We start from the raw sequence: 21,171 nt of genomic DNA, 5'->3' as shown, positions 1-21,171 counted from the left end.
TCAGGAATCAAAGCCTCAAGGTCCTTTTAACACCTACAGATGGACTCTATCCATCTTCCATCCTCCATGGGGCTTGAACATGTTATTGTAAGTCTATTTTCAGGATGTGCTGAAGAATTTTCTCACCAAAAAGCTACAGTCCTTGCAGTCACTAAAAGACTGCTTGATTTTGTGTTCCCAACCTGGAGTGTACCAACTTTTATATCAAGGGATCAAGGCACACACTTTATAGAAACCATATAAAAGAACTTTGTAAATTGTTACTCCTTACTTAAAAATTATTACCGTGTACTATCTTCTGGAAATGTTGAGAGAACAAATGGCCTTTAATTTAATTTAATTTTAAAATTGAATCCTTTAATTTAGTCCTTTAAAGAAAATTAGTAAAACTTTCAGAAACTTTGAGCTCCCTTGGCCAAATATGCTCCCACTAGCCCTTATGGCCATATGGTCTATTCCCTTGGGGACACATTGGTTATCCCTCTGTGAATTAGTAGCTGGAAGGGATTTCACCTCCAATGCTAGACTATGTCCTATCACATGCAGATATGGCAAAATATTGGAAGGGACTCATGTACTATACCCAGTCCTATCACCAGCAGGTTAAGGCTGCCTTCCCATAACATCATCTTAAACAGCCTCTTCATGATCTTCAAGCAGGAGGTTTCATCTATTGGAAGAGACATCAGAGTAAAACTCCTGAACCTCATTGAAATGAACCTTATCAGGTACTATTAACGACAAATACAGTAGTGAAACTCCAGGATGTCAATCTTTAGGTTCGCTTTTCACAACTGAAGAAGTAATTGAGAATTCTACACAATTAAAACTATTCCAATAGAGGACCTCAAACTAAGGGTTCTCCGAGATCTTCCAGGAGTAGCTGATCTTCAGAAGTAGACAGCTGACCCAAGACCTTCAGAACAAGTGGATAACCTTGCATAGTGGATGGGTTCCACCCAAGACAACAGACCGAGACCCCTGTCGAGTTTCTGGGTTTTTAAAAGATCTGCTTGTTTATAATCCTTCTTCTCATTGTCAATAGACCCTTGGTTGTCATGTACCCATGATGAAACTTTTTCTCTTTTCTTCGTTTCTTATAATAATTGTTAGGTCAGAACATACTCACTAATGCACTTCTTAGATTATCTCAAACAGTGGCCACTGCTCCCAGTCTTACTGACTGCAGAGTATGCCATCCATCCCCAGACTCCCGTAATGAAAACCTCTGGCCAACTCCTGTCTCATCGAATGAGACCATAGAGAATTATAGCCAATGGCGTTTCCACTTTACACCTTCATGGACAAATTGCCTTAAACAAATAAACCTGTGGCTTTGCTAGTGTCCCTCTCTCCCAGAAAAAGAACCAATTATTACAATCTATTGATCAGACCCTAGGTAATGAAGTTTGGATTCAACAACCTTCACAGGACAATGGGCCAGATACTCAGCACCTGGCAGAGCGGTGATCTAAATATGTATCCCAGATGTTGTAAGGCCTTGGTTCCAACTTCGTGTTGTGAACTGGATCTCTGATATCATTTTCCTCCTGCCTGAAGACTTTCTTTAACATTTCTTGTATTGCAGTTCTACTGCTAATGAATTCATTCAGCTTTATATGTCTGAGAAAGTTTTTACTTCAACTTCATTTTTTGATTAATTTTAAAAGTTGAGGTGAAATTCACATAACAGAAGGTTAACCATTTTAAAGTGAACAAATCAGCAGCATTTAGCACATTTATAATGTTGTGCAACTACCACCTCTGTCAAGCTTTAAAACATTTTCATCATCATTCCCAAATAAATCCTAGTAAGTGGTTATTCCCCTCTTCCCCTAGTCCCTGGCAACCACCACCTCCTTCCTCCATTCTGGGTATTTCTCATAAATGGAATCATACAATATGTGACTGTCTGGGTCAGTCTGGGCTGCTGTAAAAGAAACTATCATAGTGGATTAAACAGCAAACGTTTATTTCTCACAGTTCTGGAGGCCGGGGAATGCAAGATCAAGGTGCCAGCAGATCTAGAGTCTGGTGAGGACACTCTGCCTGGTCTACAGACAGGTTCCTTCTTGTCTCCTCCAAAGGTAGAGCGAGCAGAGAGACAGGAAGCAAGCTCTCTCTGTCTTCTCTCTCTCTCTTTTTTTTTTGGTGAATATTAGCCCTGAGCTAACATCTGCTACCAATCTTCCTCTTTTTACTGAGGAAGACTGGCCCTGAGCTAAAATCCATGCCCATCTTTCTCTGCTTTGTATGTGGGATGCCTGCCACAACATGGATTGACAAGCAGTACCATGTCCGCACCCGGGATCTGAACCGGCAAACCCTGGGCTGCCACAGCGGAACATGTGAACTTAACTCCTGCACCACTGGGCTGGCCCTACTCTCTGTCTCTTCTTATAAGGGCACTAATAACATCATGAGGTCTCAGTTCTCGTGCCTTAATTACCCCCTAAAGGCCCCACCTCCTAATACCATCCCAATGGGGACTAGGGTTTCAATATACGAATTCTGAGAGGGCACAGACATCCCATTTGCAACATGGATGGACCTTGAGGGTATTATGCCGAACGAAATAAGCCAGACAGAGAAAGACAACAGTTTTTTAAAATAAGGTATTCTATTTTTTTATGGCTGAGTAGTATTCTACTGTGTGTGTGTGTGTGTATACATATATATGTGTGTGGTATATATGTGTATATATATATATATACCACATCTTCTTTTTCCACTCATCCATTGATGGGCACTTGGGTTGTTTCCATGACTTGACTATTGTGAATAATGCTTCAATGAACATAGGGGTGCAGAAATCTCTTTGCATTGTTGACTTCATGTTCTTTGGATAAATACCCAGTAGTGACATAGCTAGGTCATATGGTATTTCTATTTTTAATTTTTTGAGAAACCTCCATACTGTTTTCCATAGTAGCTGCACAAGTTTGCATTCCCACCAGCAGTGTATGAGGGTTCCCTTTTCTCTACATCCTCTCCAACATTTGTTATTTTTTGTCTTGTTATTATAGCCATTCTGATAGGCGTAAGGTGATATCTCATTGTAGTTTTGATTTGCATCTCCCTGATCATTAGTGATGTTGAGCATCTTTTCATGTGCCTGTTGGCCATCTGTATATCTTCTTTGGAAAAGTGCCTGTTCAGATCCTCTGCCTATTTTTTTTTTTAGGGAAAGATTTGCCCTGAGCATAATGTCTGTTGCCAATCTTCCTCTTGCTTTTTTTCCTCCACAAAGCCCCAGTACTTGTATATCCTAGTTGAAAGTCATTCTAGTTCTTCTATGTGAGCCACTGCCACAGCATGGCAACTGACAGATAGGTGGTGTGGTTCTGTCACCAGGACGCAAACCCAGGGTGCTGAAGTGGTGAGCACGGAACTTTAACCACTAGGCTGTTAGGGTTAGGTCCCTCTGCCCATTTTTCCTTCTTTCTACTTTTTTTTTTTTTTTTTTTGGAGGAATCTTGACCCTGAGCTCACATCTGTGCCAGTCTTCCTCTATTTTGTATGTGGGACACTGCCACAGCATGGCCTGAAGAGCAGTGTGTAGGTCTGCTCCCAGGATCCGAATCTGTGAACTATGGGCTGCCAAAGTGGAACTTGCCAACTTAATCACTGCACCACTGGGCCAGCCCCCCTCTGCCCATTTTTAGATTAGGTTGTTTCTTTTTCTGTTGTTGAGTTCTTTATATATTTTGGAAATTAATCCCTTGTCAGATATATGATTTGCAAATATTTTCTTCCAATTGGTAGGTTGTCTTTTTGTTTTCTTCCTGGTTTCTTTTGCCTTGCAGGAGATCTTTAGTCTGATGAAGTCCCATTTGTTTATTTTTTCTATTGTTTCCCTTGTCTGAGTAGACGTGGTATTCGGAAAATGCTGCTAAAACCAATGTCAAAGAGTGTACTGCCTATATTTTATTCTAGGAGTTTTGTGGTTTCAGGTCTTACATTCCATTTTCAGTTAATTTTTGTGTTTGGTTTGAGATAATGGTCTACTTTTATTCTTTTGCACATGGCTGTCCAGTTTTACCAACACCATTTATTATAGAGAATTTCCTTTCTCCATTGTATGTTCTTGGATCCTTTGTCAGAGATTAGCTGTCCATAGATGTGTGGTTATATTTCTGGGCTTTCACTTCTGTTCCATTGATCTGTGTGTCTGTTTTTGTGCCAGTACCATGCTGTTTTGATTACTGTAGCTTTGTAGTATATTTTGAAGTCAGGGATTCTGATCCCTCTAGCTTTGTTCTGTTTTCTCAGGATTGCCTTGGCTATTTGGGGTCTTTTGTTGTTCCATACAAATTTTAGGATTCTTTGTCCTATTTCTGTGAAGATTGTCACTGGGATTCTGTTTGGGATTGCGTTGAATCTGTAGATCACTTTAGGTAATGTGGACATTTTAACTATGTTTATTCTTCCAATCCATGAGCATGGAATATCTTTCCATTCCTTTATGTCTTCTTTGATTTCTTTCAATAATATCTTATAGTTTTCAGTGTATAGGTTTTTTACCTCCTTGGTTAAATTTGTTCCTAGATATTTTGTTGTTGTTGTTGCAGTTGTAAATGGGATTGTAGTCTTGATTTCTCTTTCTTCGAGTTCATTATTAGTGTATAGAAGTGCAACTGATTTTTGTAAGTTGATTTTGTACCCTGCAACTTTGCTGTAGTTGTTGATTATTTCTAATAGTTTTCTAGTGGATTCTTTAGGGTTTTCTGTATGTAGAATCATGTCATCTGCAAACAGTGAGAATTTTACTTCTTCCTTTCCAATTTGGATATCTTTTATTTCTTTTTCTTGCCTAATTGCTCTGGCCAAAACCTCCAGCACCATGTTGAGTAGTAGTGGCAAGAGTGGGCACTTTGTCTTGTTCCTGTTCTCAGAGCGATGGCTTTCAGTTTTTCGCCATTCAGTATGATGTTGGCTGTGGGTCTGCATCTAGGTTTTTGAGGATGGAAATGCACGGGGCAGGGCCAGGACATTGTCCAGATAGCATGACATCTTCTTGGTTCACAGTGAAGTCTCTGGTGGTAGAGGGTTTTGTAATTATGTGTGAGTTGGTTTAGTTGCTCTTTCTTCTTCCTCAACTGCCTGATTGGTCCAAGATTGGCAGCTGCAGAGATGTGTATCACGCATGCCTGATCTTCAGTCCTGCAGTGTGGTTGCAAAGATGGTGTGTCTGTACACTCTCATTCAGTTTTCCGTCTTTCTGAGATTCCTTATTGTCAGTTAGGTTTAGGAAATGTCAAAAGCCCACCTCAACCTACCAGCCTGGTTGTTCCAAACAAATAGTCAATAATTTGTAGTTCCAAACAAATTATATACAAAAATATATAGTATATAATTGTAATTATACATAAAAAGATACTTTACTATAGAAAGAGAATATATATTATATATAAAAGTATATAATATACATAAATATGTTTTGACAAGATAGGAACTTCTTGGACCAGGGGACGCTAAAGGATCTGTTCCATAGCAACAATGATAAATTACCAACTCAATCAGATTTTCTCCTTCCCAAAACTGGGTTATAAACTGGGCAATGTGAGAATTGCCCAGGTCTCAGTGAGAGGAGAAAGACAAAACACCAAGAAAAACAATACACAGTACACCCCAGAGATACCTCTGACCACGAAAGCTTTCCAGTTACATTCCAGCTCCAGTCCATGTGTGTCTTTGTAAAATTTCCTATTTTCTGCAGGTGACCCAAGAGACCTTGCCACTCAGAGAACTGGGAGAAATGGTTACTAAAATCACAGCATAAAAATAGCCTCTTGATCATTTCTCTGGTGGGCTTCCAGCAGACTTATCTCCTCAGCCTGTCCTACACCCCTAATTCAGGCATCAATCTGGCCTCAAGCCCTGTGGGAATAAATAAAGTGGCCAACTTCAGAAGAGTGGTCTCAAATTGTCGATTTTCCCACCGCCCCTATTCTTGTCCTGCTCTAATGGCTCTGTCTTTCTGATTTTTTTAGGAGGACATTTCAGGGTAAGACTAGGACAAGTGCCGAGAAGATGAGTCTCAAGATTGATTTGGAAACAAACTTTGCTGAGTGTGTTTTAAATGCAGGAAAAGTCGTCCTTGGGAATAAGCAAAGGAGTGAAATGTACCCTCAACTGCGGGAAAAACAGAATGAAATCATCTTGCATGCGATATGTGCCCTACTGAATTCTGGTGGGGGAGTGGTCAAAGCTGAGATTGAGAACAAAGAGTACAATTATGAAATTCATGGAGTAGGGTTGCATCTACCATCAATTTTCAACGGCTATTTAGATGAGATGCAGCAAGGAGACCTCTTTTTGATTTTTGTGAAATCATGGAATGCAGAGGCCTCTGGCGTACGGCTCGCTACCTTGTGCTCCAACTTGTACCACAGATATAGAACATCTACTGATGTCATGAGTTCTCACGAAGCACTGGCGTTCCTCACAGAGAAGACTCAGACTGTCATGAATATTAATGATTCCAGTTTAAGTCCACAGAACGTTGGGGTTGGTGTCCAAAATGAAGGTAACATAAAGGCCTCAGCTGCTGCTCTGTTTGCTAGAACTCACCTTCAGTACTTGGAAAAGCTCAACTTTACTACGTCCAAGCATGTCGAATTTAAAATGTTCTCAACAGACGTGTCGCGATGCTTTAAAGAGAGTCTCCCCAGCTGTGTTTCTGCATTCGCAAACACTGAAGGAGGATTTGTATTTTTCGGTGTGCACGATGAGACCCTTCAAGTCATTGGAAGTCAAAAAGAGAGAATGGATCTTACGGCCTTGAAGGCTTCCATTGATCGCTGTATTAAGAAATTACCTGTCCATCACTTCTGTACACGGAGACATGAGATAAAATATGCCGTCAAATTCCTCGAAGTACACAATCAATGTGCCCTCCACGGATATGTCTGTGCGGTCAAGGTGGAACCGTTCTGCTGTGCAGTGTTTGCCAAAATACCTAGTTCCTGGCAGGTGAAGAACAATTGTGTGAGACAGCTGAGCACAAAGGAATGGGTGGCCTGGATGACAGAAGCTGACCCAGGTCAGAGAGCAGAATCAACAATGATTGTAATGTTTGCTGGGGCAGGGGAGGTGGGGAGGGAGGAAAGAGAGGTATTATTTTAGAATCTGGGGAAAGAGAGGTACTTTCAGAGTTGCAGATGCCCAATTTATTAATTCCTATAGATACAGTTGGTGAGTCATTGCCCTTTTTTTCTCTGCCCATCTTGAACAGCCTGCATTCAACAAACAGATGCCCTGGGCTAATAAACCCACTAGCGGTTGGTGCAGAGGGCTGTCTGAACTAGTAATTTCTATTTCACATCCTTTCTCTCTCTTTTTTTTGTGAGGAAGATTGGCCCTGAGCTAACATCTGTTGCCAATCTTCCTCTTTTTGCTTGAGGAAGATTGTCGCTGAGCTAACATCTGTGCCAATCTTCCTCCAGTTTGGATGTGGGACGCTGCCACAGCATGGCTTGATGAGTGGTAGGCAGGTCTGCACCTGGGATCCAAACGTGCGAACCCCGGGCTACCAAAGTGGAGCAATGCGAACTTAACCACTATGCTACTGGGCTGGCCCCTTCACATCCTTTCTTGAGTTCATATTCAAGTCTCTTCTTCTTTTTGATCATGAACTCACATTTAATTATTCAGGAAATTCCTTTTTCACACGTACATATGTTTGCTCTTTAACTTACTGTCGCTTTCCCCTGCCTTCCCATTCGTGCATGGTTCCCTGAATTAAATATTCTCCCTTTCTCTCTGCCCCACTTTCCTTTTTGAGCCCAAACATGACAGGGCTGTCCCTCTCCTTTCTCACTTTTCCTGATGAGAGCCAGCATGTGATGCTAATTGTGACTGATAAGCCAAAGGGTAGTGTTGGTGACATGCATCCACCGTGGAAAAGGAAAGCCCAAGATGAAATTAGGCAAAAGAAAATCAATGGTGACTTCTTCAGAAGTCCAGAAAAACAAAGTCCATTTCAGAATCTCCTCAGAAATTTATATCCATTGACCTTCATATCTTCTAATCATATTTTTTTAAAAATATAAACATTCTAAAAATGTAAAAATAGCTTGCTTCAATATAACAAAATTAAAAACTAAAAACTGTTGCTCTAAACCGGTTTTCCCCCCCAAGGCATCCGTAGGCTTTCCTGAGCTGACTTAGGATGTGAACACAAATAGCTGTGGGCCACGGCTTTGAGTTCCAAAACTTAGTGAAAGGCTTTGCAGCACAGCTCAGCTGTGAGTTGGGGTCTGCCTTTTTGCATATTGAAGCCTTGGTTCTTGTTTCTAAGATCTGTCCGGGTTTTCTGAGATGGTCCTTGCGCTGAGTTTGTCATCCACCACACCCTGCAGCAGGAGCGTGTGCATTCATAAGAATTTGGAATGTCTGGAAGAACAGCAAAAACGTTACTTTCCAGGTAATTTGTCATCTCTGGTTGCTTTGGCACGTGTTGGTTGTTCATCCATATGGAAAAAAAAAAAAAAACTAGACTCCTATTTTATATTATACAAAAATCAATTTCAGAAGGTCTAAGGACTTAAATGTCAGCAACAAACCTTTCAAACTTTTGGTAGAAAATGTACGTGAATATTTTTGTGTTATTAAGGTAAGAAAGGATTTCCTAAACTGGATACAAAAAGATTGCTAAATTTCACTACATGAAAATTAAGAACTTCTGTTCCTCAGAAATACCTTAAAGATAGTGAAAAGATTTAACTACAAATTTGAAGAAGATATTTGCAATCCATATAGCTGACAAAGGATTGGTATCTAGAATATATATAATAACTTACACAATTTTTAAAAGGACAAACAACCCAGTAGAAAAATGGGCAATAGTTATAAAGATGTATTTCTTAGAAAAGGAAACACGTATGTCCAATAAACTCATGGAAAGATGCTCAACCCATCAGTGATGAGTGAAGTACAAATCAAAACCACAAGTGGATACCATCTTATCCCATTTAACTGACAATCAGGTGTTGGGGAGGTTTTGGGTAATCAAGATCTTCTGAACATTGCTGCTGGGAATTAAGTTGCCCTAATCCCTTTGGAAAACAAATCTGGCATTACCTTGGATAGCTGGTCATCTGCATACTCTAGCATTTAGCGGTTCTTTCTAGTTTCTAGGGAAAAATGTGTACACGTGCCTCAGGAGACATATATCATTGGAGATATGCCCATGAGAGCTCATAGATTCACTATTTGTAATAGCCCCAAACAGGAAACAACCACATTATCTGTTGTCACAACAATGGCTAAATATATTGCAGTTTATTTACGTAATGGAATATTATTCAGCAGTAAAAATGAAGGCACGACAGCTGTGCAAGCACAGGACCAAATCTGAGTAATGTGTGTGTACCTCTTGTTACAAACTTGCTCATAGATTTACTCAATTCTTTTATTGATTGTCTAGTATTTCATAGTATTCCTAAACAGGGATGTTGTTAATTTTGGCTATTTTTATTACAAAATATGTAATACAAACTGCAAGCACATAGAACGAAGATATAATTTAATAAGTAATTATGCAGTGAAACCTGTGTAACCACCACCCGGGTCAAGAAATAAGAACTTTTCAAAGACCCCTGCTATCATTTCTTTAACCAGTCCCTTTTTTGATGGAATTTTAGATGCTATCTAATTTTTTTCTATTTTAAATAGTGCTACAATATGCGTTTTCAACAAGTACCTTGAGGTGTTCCTTAAGGTTAAATTCCAAGTAGTAACATTGCTTGTAAATTTAGGTGAACGTTGCCAAATTGTAATTCAAAACATATACCAGAATACACTTTCCTCAAATGGTATCACAGCATTTCTCTTCTAGAAGAAGCTTAGAATCATTTTGTTCTACCAAAAAGAAAAGGACAATATAGGATTATTTTTTATGACAGTTACATGAAATTGATAAACTTGGAAAGAATTGTCATTTTTACAACAGTGAATTTTTTTCATAGTTGAACATGAAATGTTTGGCCACTTATCCAAGTCTTCTTTTACCATATTTCATCAAACTGAAGGAAAAAATGTTGCACTACTATTTATTTACCATTGAAAGAGAAAATAATGCCACTTAAACTATATGATGTATCTTGATTTCAGAGACATTGAAGTACATATAATCAGTGAAATATGGTGTCTCTCTCAAATTGTTTCAAAGTTTTATGCATATTGTTACTATCTATGTTAAATTTTATTTGTACAATGGGATCTTTATATGATAATTTCTGATTATGAATTGCTGGCATGTAGGAAAGCTCTTAGTTTTAAAATGTACATTATACCATTTCTAAACATTTTACTTAATAATCTTATTAATGCAATATCAAAGGTAGTTTTGAACAAACCGTTCCTATACTTATACACTTTATTTCTTTTACTTGTTTTAGTTCATTGGCCAATAATTCCAGAATGATGTTAAATCAAAATAGTAGTAGGAGGTGTCCTTAGTTTAGTCTACTTTTGTGGAAAATATCTCTAGTATTTCTCTGAGCCCAGACAAACTTTACTGGTGTGTCCCATTGCTTGCTGGACAGCTCAGTGTACCACAGGTATTCCAAACTGAGCATTTCCAAAATCCATCTCCTACTTTGACAATCTTCAATTTCTTCTGTATATCCTGCCTATTGCTCTGCATCCTGTATTCTTTTTCTGCTCTTTCTTCCACGTTGCCTCTCTCAGTTAGAGAGTCCATTCTCCATCCAGCCAAGCACAGAAATCTGCATTCATCCTTGTGTCTTCCCTCTACCCTCGCTTCAAAATTCGAATTTTGTGTGTATTTGATTATCTTCTGGGGAGAGGGTTCATAGCTTTGATTAGATTCCAGATTTGGGCTTGTCATCTCCAAAGGTTTAAGGACCTTTTATATACATATATAAAAAGCCAAAACGTTTTTCTTTTTTTTTCTTAAAGATTTTATTTTTTCCTTTTTCTCCCCAAAGCCCCCCGGTACATAGTTGTGTATTCTTCGTTGTGGGTTCTTCTAGTTGTGGCATGTGGGACGCTACCTCAGCGTGGTCTGATGAGCAGTGCCATGTCCGCACCCAGGATTCGAACTAACGAAACACTGGGCCGCCTGCAGCAGAGCGCGCGAACTTAACCACTCGGCCACGGGGCCAGCCCCAAAGCCAAAACGTTTTTAAAAAGCACTTTTAAAAATTAGTTTTTAAAATTTACATCTGTAAAATGGAATTTCTTTTGTTATACCGTTCCAAGGGTTTTTAAACATGTAGAGATTCACATAACCACCACCACAGTCAAGAGAGAGAACAATTACATCACCCAAAAAAGGCTCCTTCATGCTGCCCCTTTGCAGTCAAGCTCTTCAGTTCCTAGCCCCTAGCAGCCATTGATCTGTTCTCCATTCCTATACTTTTGCCTTGCACAGAATGTCATGTAGGCGAAATCATATAGTATACATCCTTTGCCAGGTGTTCTTTCCCCCCAGCTTTATGGAGATATAATTGACATATAGCATCACATATAAGGTGTACAACATGATGATTTCATACATGTATATATTGTGAAATGATGACCACAATAAGATTAATTAACATATCCAACAATTCACATAATTACCATTTGTCTGGGTACGTGTGGTGAGAACATTTAAGATCTCTCTTAGCAACTTTCAAGTACGTAATGCAGTATTGTTCATTATAGTCAGCATTGTCAGGTGTTAAGATGGCACTACAATGGCTTCCTCCCCACCGTCGTCTCCACCTCTTTGCCTCTCACCTTAGACGTCAGCAACGCACACTGCCTGGAGTTGCCTGAATGGACCTTGCTATATCTTGTCTCTTTGTGCTTTACTCATGAATCCCATTTTGCCTATCTCTCTACTCCCCCATCCTTCTACTGGCTAACTCATAGTCATCCTTTAAGAAGCAGCTCAAGTGTCTCCTTCTTCATAAACACTTCCATATTTTCTTCTTTCTTAAGCTGTACCTCTCCTTGGTGTTCACATAACGCTTTGTGCACTTCTTTCCCATTGCATTTATCACTTTGTGTCATAATTATTGTTCGTCTCTGTTTATGCCAATCAGTTATCAGTTCCATCGGACTGGGAATTATTTTATCTTTTTGTTACTAATGCATAACCTAGGGCTGACACATGGTGGGACCCAAACGTGGATTGAATGTTTTACACATAAAGATGATTACTAGTGTGTCTGAGGATTCTCTAATTCATTCCAATTCTTTCCCTGTCTAGTATTTCCAGACAGAGTGTCATATATTCCAGACACCCTCTACAAGGAGCTGATCTCACAACATAAAGGTCTGAGAGACTTAATCAATAGAGAAATGCGCTCTGTTTCTCGAGGAGTCTTGATTTTTTCTCGCAGCTGGGCTGTGGACTTGGGTCTGCAAGAGAAGCAGGGAGTCATCTGCGATGCTCTTCTGCTTTCCCAGAACAACATCCCACTCCTCTACACCATCCTCGGTGAGTGGGATGCGTGCTGGAAGGACTATTCTATGAGACTCGCCCGTTCCTTAAAGCTGAAGCTGGTGAACACAGGTGGCTACACTGGGAAACTGTGCATCACTCCCTTGGTCTTCCTGTTGAATCCTGACAGAACTGCAAAAACCCTTCATGGTTCTGATTTGCAAATTTACCCCGAGTCCTACAACCTTACGACCATCCGGCACATGGAAACTCTGTTACAGTCCCTTGTGATAGTCCTGCTTGGCTTCAGATCTTTCTTAAGTGAAGAGCTGGGCTCTGAGGTTTTGAACCTACTCACAGATAAACAGTACGAGTTGCTTTCAAAGAACCTTCGCAAAACCAGAGAGCTGTTTGTTCATGGCTTACCTGGATCAGGGAAGACCATCCTGGCTCTTAGGATCATGGAGAAGGTCAGGAATGTGTTTCACTGTCAACCAGATGACATTCTCTACATCTGTGAGAACCAGCCTCTGAGGAAGTTTGTGAGGTACGCAGCCTAACTATATTCACTTTCTTTTCTTGAGTAACTTTGACTGATGTGTGGCTTTAAGTTTACATGCTAAGAGTCATATTATATTTACTATTTCCAGAGGAGTTTAAGAGCAGAATTAGTGTCTTTTGTTTGATTCGGGAAACTTGACTGTATTTCTTACATTTTCAGCGAGAAAAATGTCTGCCAGGCAGTGACCCGGAAAACCTTCATGAAAAATAACTTTGAAAAGATTCAACACATCATCATTGATGAAGCTCAGAATTTCCGCACTGAAGACGGGGATTGGTATGAGAAGGCGAGAACCATCACTCAGAGAGAAAAGGATTGCCCAGGAATTCTCTGGATCTTTCTGGACTACTTTCAGACCAGCCACTTGAGTTGCAATGGCCTCCCCCCTCTCTTAGACCAAGATCCAAAAGAAGAGCTCACCAGAGTGGTCCGCAATGCAGACCCAATAGCCAACTACCTACAAGAAGTAATGCAGGAGGTCAAAGAAAAACCTCCACCCAACATCCCCGCTGGGTGCCTGGAGATGGTCCATGAAGCTCAGTGGGCTCAGGGTGTTCCAGGAAACTTCGAGAATATGGAGTGCTCAGACCTGGAGGAGATGGTGGTCCGGGTAGCAGAGAAGTGCCAGTTTCTCTTGAGGAGTGGTTATTCCCCCAAGGATATTGCTGTGCTTTTCAGCAAAGCAAGTGAAGTGGAAAAATATAAAGATAAGCTTCTAAGAGCAATGAGGAGGAGAAGAACGTCTCAGCTCGATGAGGAATCTGATCTGGTAGTACGGATCAAGGATGCGTCAGACATCACGGGCAATCATATTGTGCTGGACAGTGTCCGTCGATTTTCAGGCCTGGAAAGAAACATTGTGTTTGGTATTAATCCAAGCGCAGCTGAGTCAGCCGTTTTCTACAATCTTCTGCTCTGTCTGGCTTCCAGGGCAAAGAAACACCTGTATATTCTGAAGGTTTCTATCTGACAGGAAGATCTCAGTCTAAGAAACAATTAGGTAGCTCTCATCTCTAGTTAACTGTGAAACTATTGGGTCTAACCATTTAATCATCAAATATTTAATGAGCACTCATTGTGAGCCATGTCCTCTTCTAGGTGCTGGGGGTTGGGGATAGCAAACAAGACTGACTAAATTCCTTCTTTGGGGTAGAGACAGATCACAGACAAGTAAACAAATACAAGAAATTTTAGATAGTAATAGGGACATCCGAGTAGTAATTAGAGGCCCTGAGATGCAGAGATTGTGTGTGTGTGTGTGTGTGTGTGTGTAGGTAGGTAGGTAGATAGAGGGAGGGGTATTCAGGGTGGTCAAGGAAGCTCTCAGTGAGGGAAGAAATCATGAGAAAATCTTTGAGCAAAGAGTGCCGGGCAGACTCAGATAGGTTCGTTAGTTTTAACACAGTCACATCGCAAAAATGCGTGGGTGTGATGTCCTGGGAGAGGATGAAGGGTGGAGAGCTGTAGTTTCTGGCCTTTTATGGGCAAGAATGGTTGTGACCTGTTTCAAAATGTAAGATCAAATGGTGCAAAGTATAATTTTTTTGTAAGACCACATTACATTACTTTATTGTTTTCCATTTTTTTATTTTAATGGCATTAGTATTTTTGATCACTATGTTTTAAAATAATTTATGTGTGCCTTTTGGTTATTTGGAATCTTGGCTCTTTAATTCTGCTTTAATATTATTCCTGTGGAGAGTCTTAGGTTATTATACGAAGGTAAGCTTGCCACAGTCCCCCAGGGAGACATATTGCGTTTTATTCACTAATTTTAAAACGAGGGGGTCCCCAAGAGGATGAATGTACTAGATTCAAAGGTTACATTTTGTTTTTCGTTTAATTTAATAACCAATGAAATGGTGAAGTAAATCTAGTCTTTGTTCTGCTGAGTCTTCAGATTTCCTGGAGTCTCTCAAAGGCTATTGCTACACAAGCGCAAACTCCTTGTGTGTAATAGGTCTCTCAGAAATCCTCCCCATATGTAAACCCAACAAATCTCTCTTTTCTGAGGGACAGAAACTAAAAAAATTCGAAGAGTTAATTCTCTCTTGAATACAGGAAGACGCCGCTATTCCCTAAGAAGAGGGAAATTTAAATCTCATTGTAAGATGTATGAAATTGAAGCTAGAATTGATTATTTCTGGCCGCTGGTTACAATATCAGAACTTAACTTTTAAAATTTTAAGACATGCCCATGGGAAAGCATGGAATTAATCTATTGTGAAATAATTTACAGCTAACTTGGAATATATTGCAAATCACTTACTCTACGATAGTATAGAGAGAGATATTTAAAATAAAATGATTAATATCAAAATTGGCAATTCATTTAGTGCTCTATTGTCAATAAAATGGAGGAAGGCAAGTGGATAGAAAGAGTTTGATATTTTCAACTTACTAACAATTTTTCATTCAGTACGTATTTTCTGTATCCAGGAGTCTGCACCTCGGTACAAAATATCAATTGTCAATGCTTTGTATAGAATTTTAGTGAAAAATTTAAAAAAATTGGCAACTCTCAATAAAGACCTGAATGAATCCAGATCATAGACTTTCCCTTTCCCAAAACCTAAAAGAATACACAAAATTAGTAAAACTACAGCCACAAGTTTATCAGTAAGAATGGAGCCCAACCTCATGCCATAAACACCCTATAGATGTATTTGGACGTAAAAAATAGAATAACAAAGATTTATATAAAGGCATAGCTACTGTCTCACCTGCCCAAAGCAGTACTGAGTAAAGCGGGTTCATGAAAGAAGGAAAACCAGAATTCTCATGAATATGATAAATTTGAAGAGTGGCAGCTGAGGCATTGGATAGGCAGCTCGGGGGAACAACATGAGGGGACCCTCAAGAGTAGAAGCCCCTGATTTTCCCTGAGGACTTTCTATAGGGCTAGGAAGTATTTTCTAGGGTTTCATGTGACTTCAATAAAGGAGGCAAAGCACATAGGAATAAGGTAGAGCTCCCCAGTACAGTGGAGTTAATGGAATCTCATAGGCAACAATCAAGAGCACAAGCCAGGTTAACAGTGAGGGCTTCAAATAACACGAGAACACACCAGGCTACAGAAAAGTAGATGGAAGACGCCATCCAGGTCTCCACCTATACATTGGAAAGGAAGACAAACAAGCTTTACTTTATAAAAGGAAGTTGTCAAAGAGAGTCCTCTCATACCATCTTAAAGCACATGGAAAGACTATACTGAGCTGCTCTTATTAAGCATTAGAAAGATAAATGGCATGATAACTAGGCAGAAAGATAACAGGGAAAAATGTGAAAAAGAAACCTGCTATGAGCCAGATGAAGAACCTATCCTGAAAGGAAGGATAACTCCAGGGACAAAAGTAAACTCCCACATGTCTCATGGTACAGAAGAATTTGAAAAGTCCGTAAATTCAATAAAACAAGAGTTGAAAGACAAAATGATAAAGCAGCCAAAAGAGTTGAAGAAGGGTATTGCTAAGGAAACAGATTGTGAAATGTTACAGAAGAAAATAACTTAGAAGCAACAAGAAATTGAAGACCCAATTCCCGGCATATAGGAAGGCTTGAGATAATCACATAAACAGAGAGAAATAAGACAAATATTAAAGTAATTATAAAGAAGATATATATCTAGAGTACAATGATCTGCTAAAAATGGATATGAAGTATAGAACTCAATACATGGAACAGGAAAATACTCTAAGATATAATAGAGGACGTTTTTCCTAAAATAAATCCTCAGATTGAAAGAATTCTTAACAGTCCTAGCAGAAAAATCCAATTATCTGTGTCATAGATCATGCTGGCTTCTGATTTCTCTGGAGCAATATTCCATACAGGAAGACAAGGGTATGTTGTATTTTTATTTTCATTCAGTTGCTTTTTAATCCAATCTGACAATTTCACCTTTTAATTGAGGTATTTAAACTATTTGCTTTTTTAACTGTTCATTTTGAAATATTTGGAGATTCATAGGAAGTTGCACAGGTAGCAGAGAGTAGTACAGAAGGATCTCCTGTATCCCTCACCCACTTTCTAGGCCATTTATTTTTAATGTGATTATTGTTATGTGTGGGTTTTAATCTAGCCTATTGCTATTTTTTTCTATTTCCCCATCTATGTTTTTTATTTCCCCTTTTCCTTTTTTCTGCATCCTTTTGATTTACTTCTGCACCTTTTAATGATTACATTTTATCTCCTTTACTGGCTTATTAGTTGTAACTCTTTGTTTTGCTATCTTAGTGGTAGCTCGACGGTTTATGGTATATGTATGTAACCTTATCACAGTCTATCTTCAAGTGATATTTACCATTTCATGTATCGTATAAGGTCCTTAGAAAAGTATTCTTCCATTTCTCCTTTTCAAGACTTTGTGCTATTGTTGAGATACATTTTACTTCAATATATGTTATAAATCCCCTAATATGTTGATATTATTTTTGCTTTAAACAGCCACTTATCTTTTAAAGAGGTTTAAATAATATGAAAAAAATTCTTTATCCTTACCTATGCAGTTACCATTTCTGGTGATTTTTATTCCTTTGTGTAAATCTGGATTTTCATCTTGCATCATTTTCCTTCTGTTCAAAGGAATTTCTTTAACACTTCTTATAGTGTAGGTCTGCTGATGATTAAGTTGTTCAGATTTTGAAAATCTGAAATTATGAAAAAAGTCTTTATTTCACTTCTTTTTTTTTCTGAAGAGGAGGATTGGCCTTGAGCTGACATCTGTTGCCAATCTTCCTCTTTTTGCTTGAGGAAGATTGTCCCTGAGCTAACATCTGTGCCCATCTTCCTCTACTTTATATGTGGGATGCCTGTCACAGCATGGCTTGATGAGTGGTATGTAGGTCCATGCCTGGGATCCAAACTTGTGAACCCTGGGCTGCTGAAGCAGAACAAGGAAACTTAACCACTGCACCATCAGGCTGGCCTCTCACTTCTGTTTTTGAAAGATAGCTTTGCTGGGTAGAGAACTAGGTTGGTGGTTTAGTCTTTCAATAATTTATATTTGTTGCTTTATTGTCTTCTATCTTGCATCATTTCCAGTGATAAATCTGCTGTCATCCTTATCTTTGTTCCTTTGTACATAATGTGTCATTTTTCTCTGTCTGCTTTTTAGATTTTCTCTTTATTATTGGTTTAAGCAATGTAATTATGATGACCTTTGGTAACTGAAAAAATTTCTTGGGCTTGAGGTTTGTTGAGAGCTTCTTGGATCTATGGGTTGATAGTTTTCACCAAATTTGGAAATTTTTCAGCCATTATCTCTTCCAATATATTTTCCATATGCCATCCTCTCCTCAGGTACTCCAGTTATATGTGTATTAGGCCACTTGGCTTTGTTACACAACTCACTAGCACTCTGTACTTTAAATTTTTTTCCTTGTGTTTTATATCAGGTTGTTTCTGTTGCTATGTCTTCAAGTTCCCCAATCTTTTCTTCTGCATGCAATGTCTAATATGCCATTAAGCTCATTCAGTGGATTTTCCAGCTCAGACATTGTTTCATCTTCTAGTCTTTCTCGAGAAGCTTGATTTGGATCCTTTTAAAATATTTTCCATGATTCTATTTAACATATTCAATCTTTCTTGTAGCGTCTTAAAGAAATGGAATACTATTATAATGTCTATTTTAATGTTATGGTTTATCAATTATATTATCTGTATTAGTTCTGAGTAAATTTCAAATGATTTTTTTCCCCTTTATGTTTGGTATTTTCCAGCTTCTTTGCATACATGGTAATTTTTTTATTAGACGTTAGACATTGTGAGTTTTACCATGATGGCTGCTGAATGTTTTTGTATTCTTACAAGTACTTTTGAGCTTTGTTCTGAGATATGGTTAAGTTACTGGGAAATAGTTTGATCCTTTTGGATCTTGTTTTTAAGCTTTGTTGTATAGGACCAGGATAGCACTTAGTCTAGGGTTAACTTGTTGCACCTACTGAGGCAAATTTTTTCTGAGTATTCTACCTAACGCCTTGTGAATTTTGATGTTTTCCCTCTGGTTGGTGGGAACAGACTATTTCTGGTGTATATGAGCTCCAAGGATTGTTCTCTCTAAACTTTTGGGTGAGTCTCCATGCTCAAGTGTTTCCTCACAGCCGTGAGCTGATAAGTTCTCAGTTGAGTACTCAAAGGGAACGCTTTGCAGGTTTTAGAATTTCCTCTCTGTGAAGCTCTCTCGTCTTTGGTATTCTGCCCTATAAACTCTAGCTTCCTTGGCCTCCTTACAGTCACAACTCTGTATGTTCACCTCATGGAGATTGCCAAACTGTACCTGAGTTTTCCCTCTCTGAACTGCAGCCTAGAAACTTCCTACAGGCAGTGAGCTGGGACAATGATAGTGATCACCTTGTAAGTTTCTTCTATTTCAGGGATCACAATCCTCCACTGACCAGTTTCCAATGTCTTGAGACCTGTTGTTTCTGTCTGATTTTGCACTTGTTTCGGAAGGGAGGGTAAATATGGTCCCTGTTATTCCACCTTGACTAGAAGCATCTAAGAAGACAATGAAGCAATATATATATATATATATATATATATATATATATATATATATATATATAGTTCTTAGGGAAAGAAATTTTGACCTAAAAAAATTAAACCTAGCCAAAATATTGTTCTAGTACAAAGGCAACTCATGGATGTTTTTGAACATAAAAAATTCTATAAATACAGGACCCATGAATCATTTTTGAAGAAAAATTACTCAGTGAGAAAATCCAGCTAAGCAAGCATATGTGAAAATAAAAGATAATGTTAATTGGACTTTAAACTTGTTCATAGGTATATAATTAAGATATATAGGAATTATGATTACAGAAGAGGATGTTAGAAACCTTGACAAAGTAAAAATATTTTTATGTCAGATAGATTTTTTTTAATCAGTAAAAGCAGCCTCTGGATAATTTAAACAAACAAGTAACAGAAAAAGAATTCACTGGAATCATGAGGGGAGACCACTCACAGAATCAAAAGACAATCTGACCAAATAGGCTTTAAAGAAGATAAGGACCTAGGAAGCTCCAAGGATCTAAATGGCAGGTGTGAACTGGTTCCAGTCATTTTCTTTACTTGGTTTATGAAAGTCAAATTACTGTGAGAGAGTTGTATTTGCCTACATTGGATACTGTACTCAACTCTTAACTATCATAGATAAAGCCCCTTGGTTGAAAATCTCCCAAGGCTTGATTTAAAGTGGATAGACTAGTTCCTCAAAAGAATATCAGTTACTAAAGTAGGGTGAGAGGATGTTTGGTAGATCAAAACAACAGATGCCCTTTACAGTAATTACAAAAGTTAAGGAGTGAGGAAGTTTGAGTGCTAATGTCATCTTTCATGGCAAGGAGTTGGGCAATGCTAATAGAGATTTCAAAATAACTTTAAAAATGATTCCAAACATTTTAGTGTTTTTTGCAACTTAGTTATTTTAATATTGGATAAATCTTTCAATAACTAAAAGTTCCTGGGTTAAAGAAATATATTCAGTAGTTCAGCTCTTCAGGTTTATTAGTTGCTTTTTCTTCAGTTAAGTTTAAGCAAAATAAATATAAAAAATAATTTTTAAATAGTATGTATAATATCATTCCATTTAATATAATTAATTCCTTCTAGCTGTTCTCATACTTTATCTGATAAATTAAAAAACAGCTCTCTGGAATATTGTTAACTTTGAACGTTTCTGGTTTCTGGGATTATGGGTGATTTGTTGCTTCCTTCTTCTTTCGGTATTGCTAGAATTAATTTAACAGACTTTGTGCCTTTGTATGAAGACCTTGAAGGTCACATGTTGAAATCTCTCTCTTTCAAAACAAAATTCATAGAAATAGTGAAAATATATTTTAAAACATTACTGTATACATAGCCATATTCAAAAACAAGAAAAGTACCTCTCTATGGACTAAAAACTGTGAGCCATTTGCGTGAGTAGAAAAGAGTAGGGTAAACCATAGTCATAAATGGAGGCTGCTGCCACCACAAGGTCAGGACGGCCGCTGTTGCAAAGCCAGGAGTGCATCCCCTAGCTAGAAATTGTTGCCTTGAAGCTGAGGCCAAAGGCATTTTGCCCCCGCTTGGCCAGACCAAGGCCTAGAACTGAAATGCCCACACCTCAGGGTTTCGCAGTATTAGCACTATTGACAGTTTGGGCTGGATAATTCTTCGTGTGAGGGGCTTTCCTGGGTATTATGGGATGTTTAACAGCAAATAC

The 21,171-nt window shown here is 38.6% G+C and overlaps 1 protein-coding gene across 2 annotated transcripts in view; it reads left to right on the top strand.

The window, feature by feature from the left end:
- The window catches only part of SLFN5 (schlafen family member 5), a 30,764-nt gene extending 14,227 nt beyond the window's left edge, over positions 1-16,537 (top strand). For both annotated transcript variants that reach the window (XM_005597565.4, XM_023653009.2), the window contains exons 3-6: positions 5,994-7,045; positions 8,303-8,428; positions 12,227-12,947; positions 13,122-16,537. In XM_005597565.4, coding sequence (XP_005597622.2) covers positions 6,034-7,045; positions 8,303-8,428; positions 12,227-12,947; positions 13,122-13,932 — 2,670 coding nt within the window. In that variant the 5' untranslated portion in view covers positions 5,994-6,033 and the 3' untranslated portion in view covers positions 13,933-16,537. The remainder of the gene's footprint in view (positions 1-5,993; positions 7,046-8,302; positions 8,429-12,226; positions 12,948-13,121) is intronic.
- Positions 16,538-21,171: the final 4,634 nt, after the last annotated feature.

This window comes from Equus caballus, chromosome 11 (genome assembly GCF_041296265.1).
Source record: "Equus caballus isolate H_3958 breed thoroughbred chromosome 11, TB-T2T, whole genome shotgun sequence".
NCBI lineage: Eukaryota > Metazoa > Chordata > Mammalia > Perissodactyla > Equidae > Equus > Equus caballus.
This window is presented reverse-complemented; position numbering and strand designations above follow the sequence as displayed.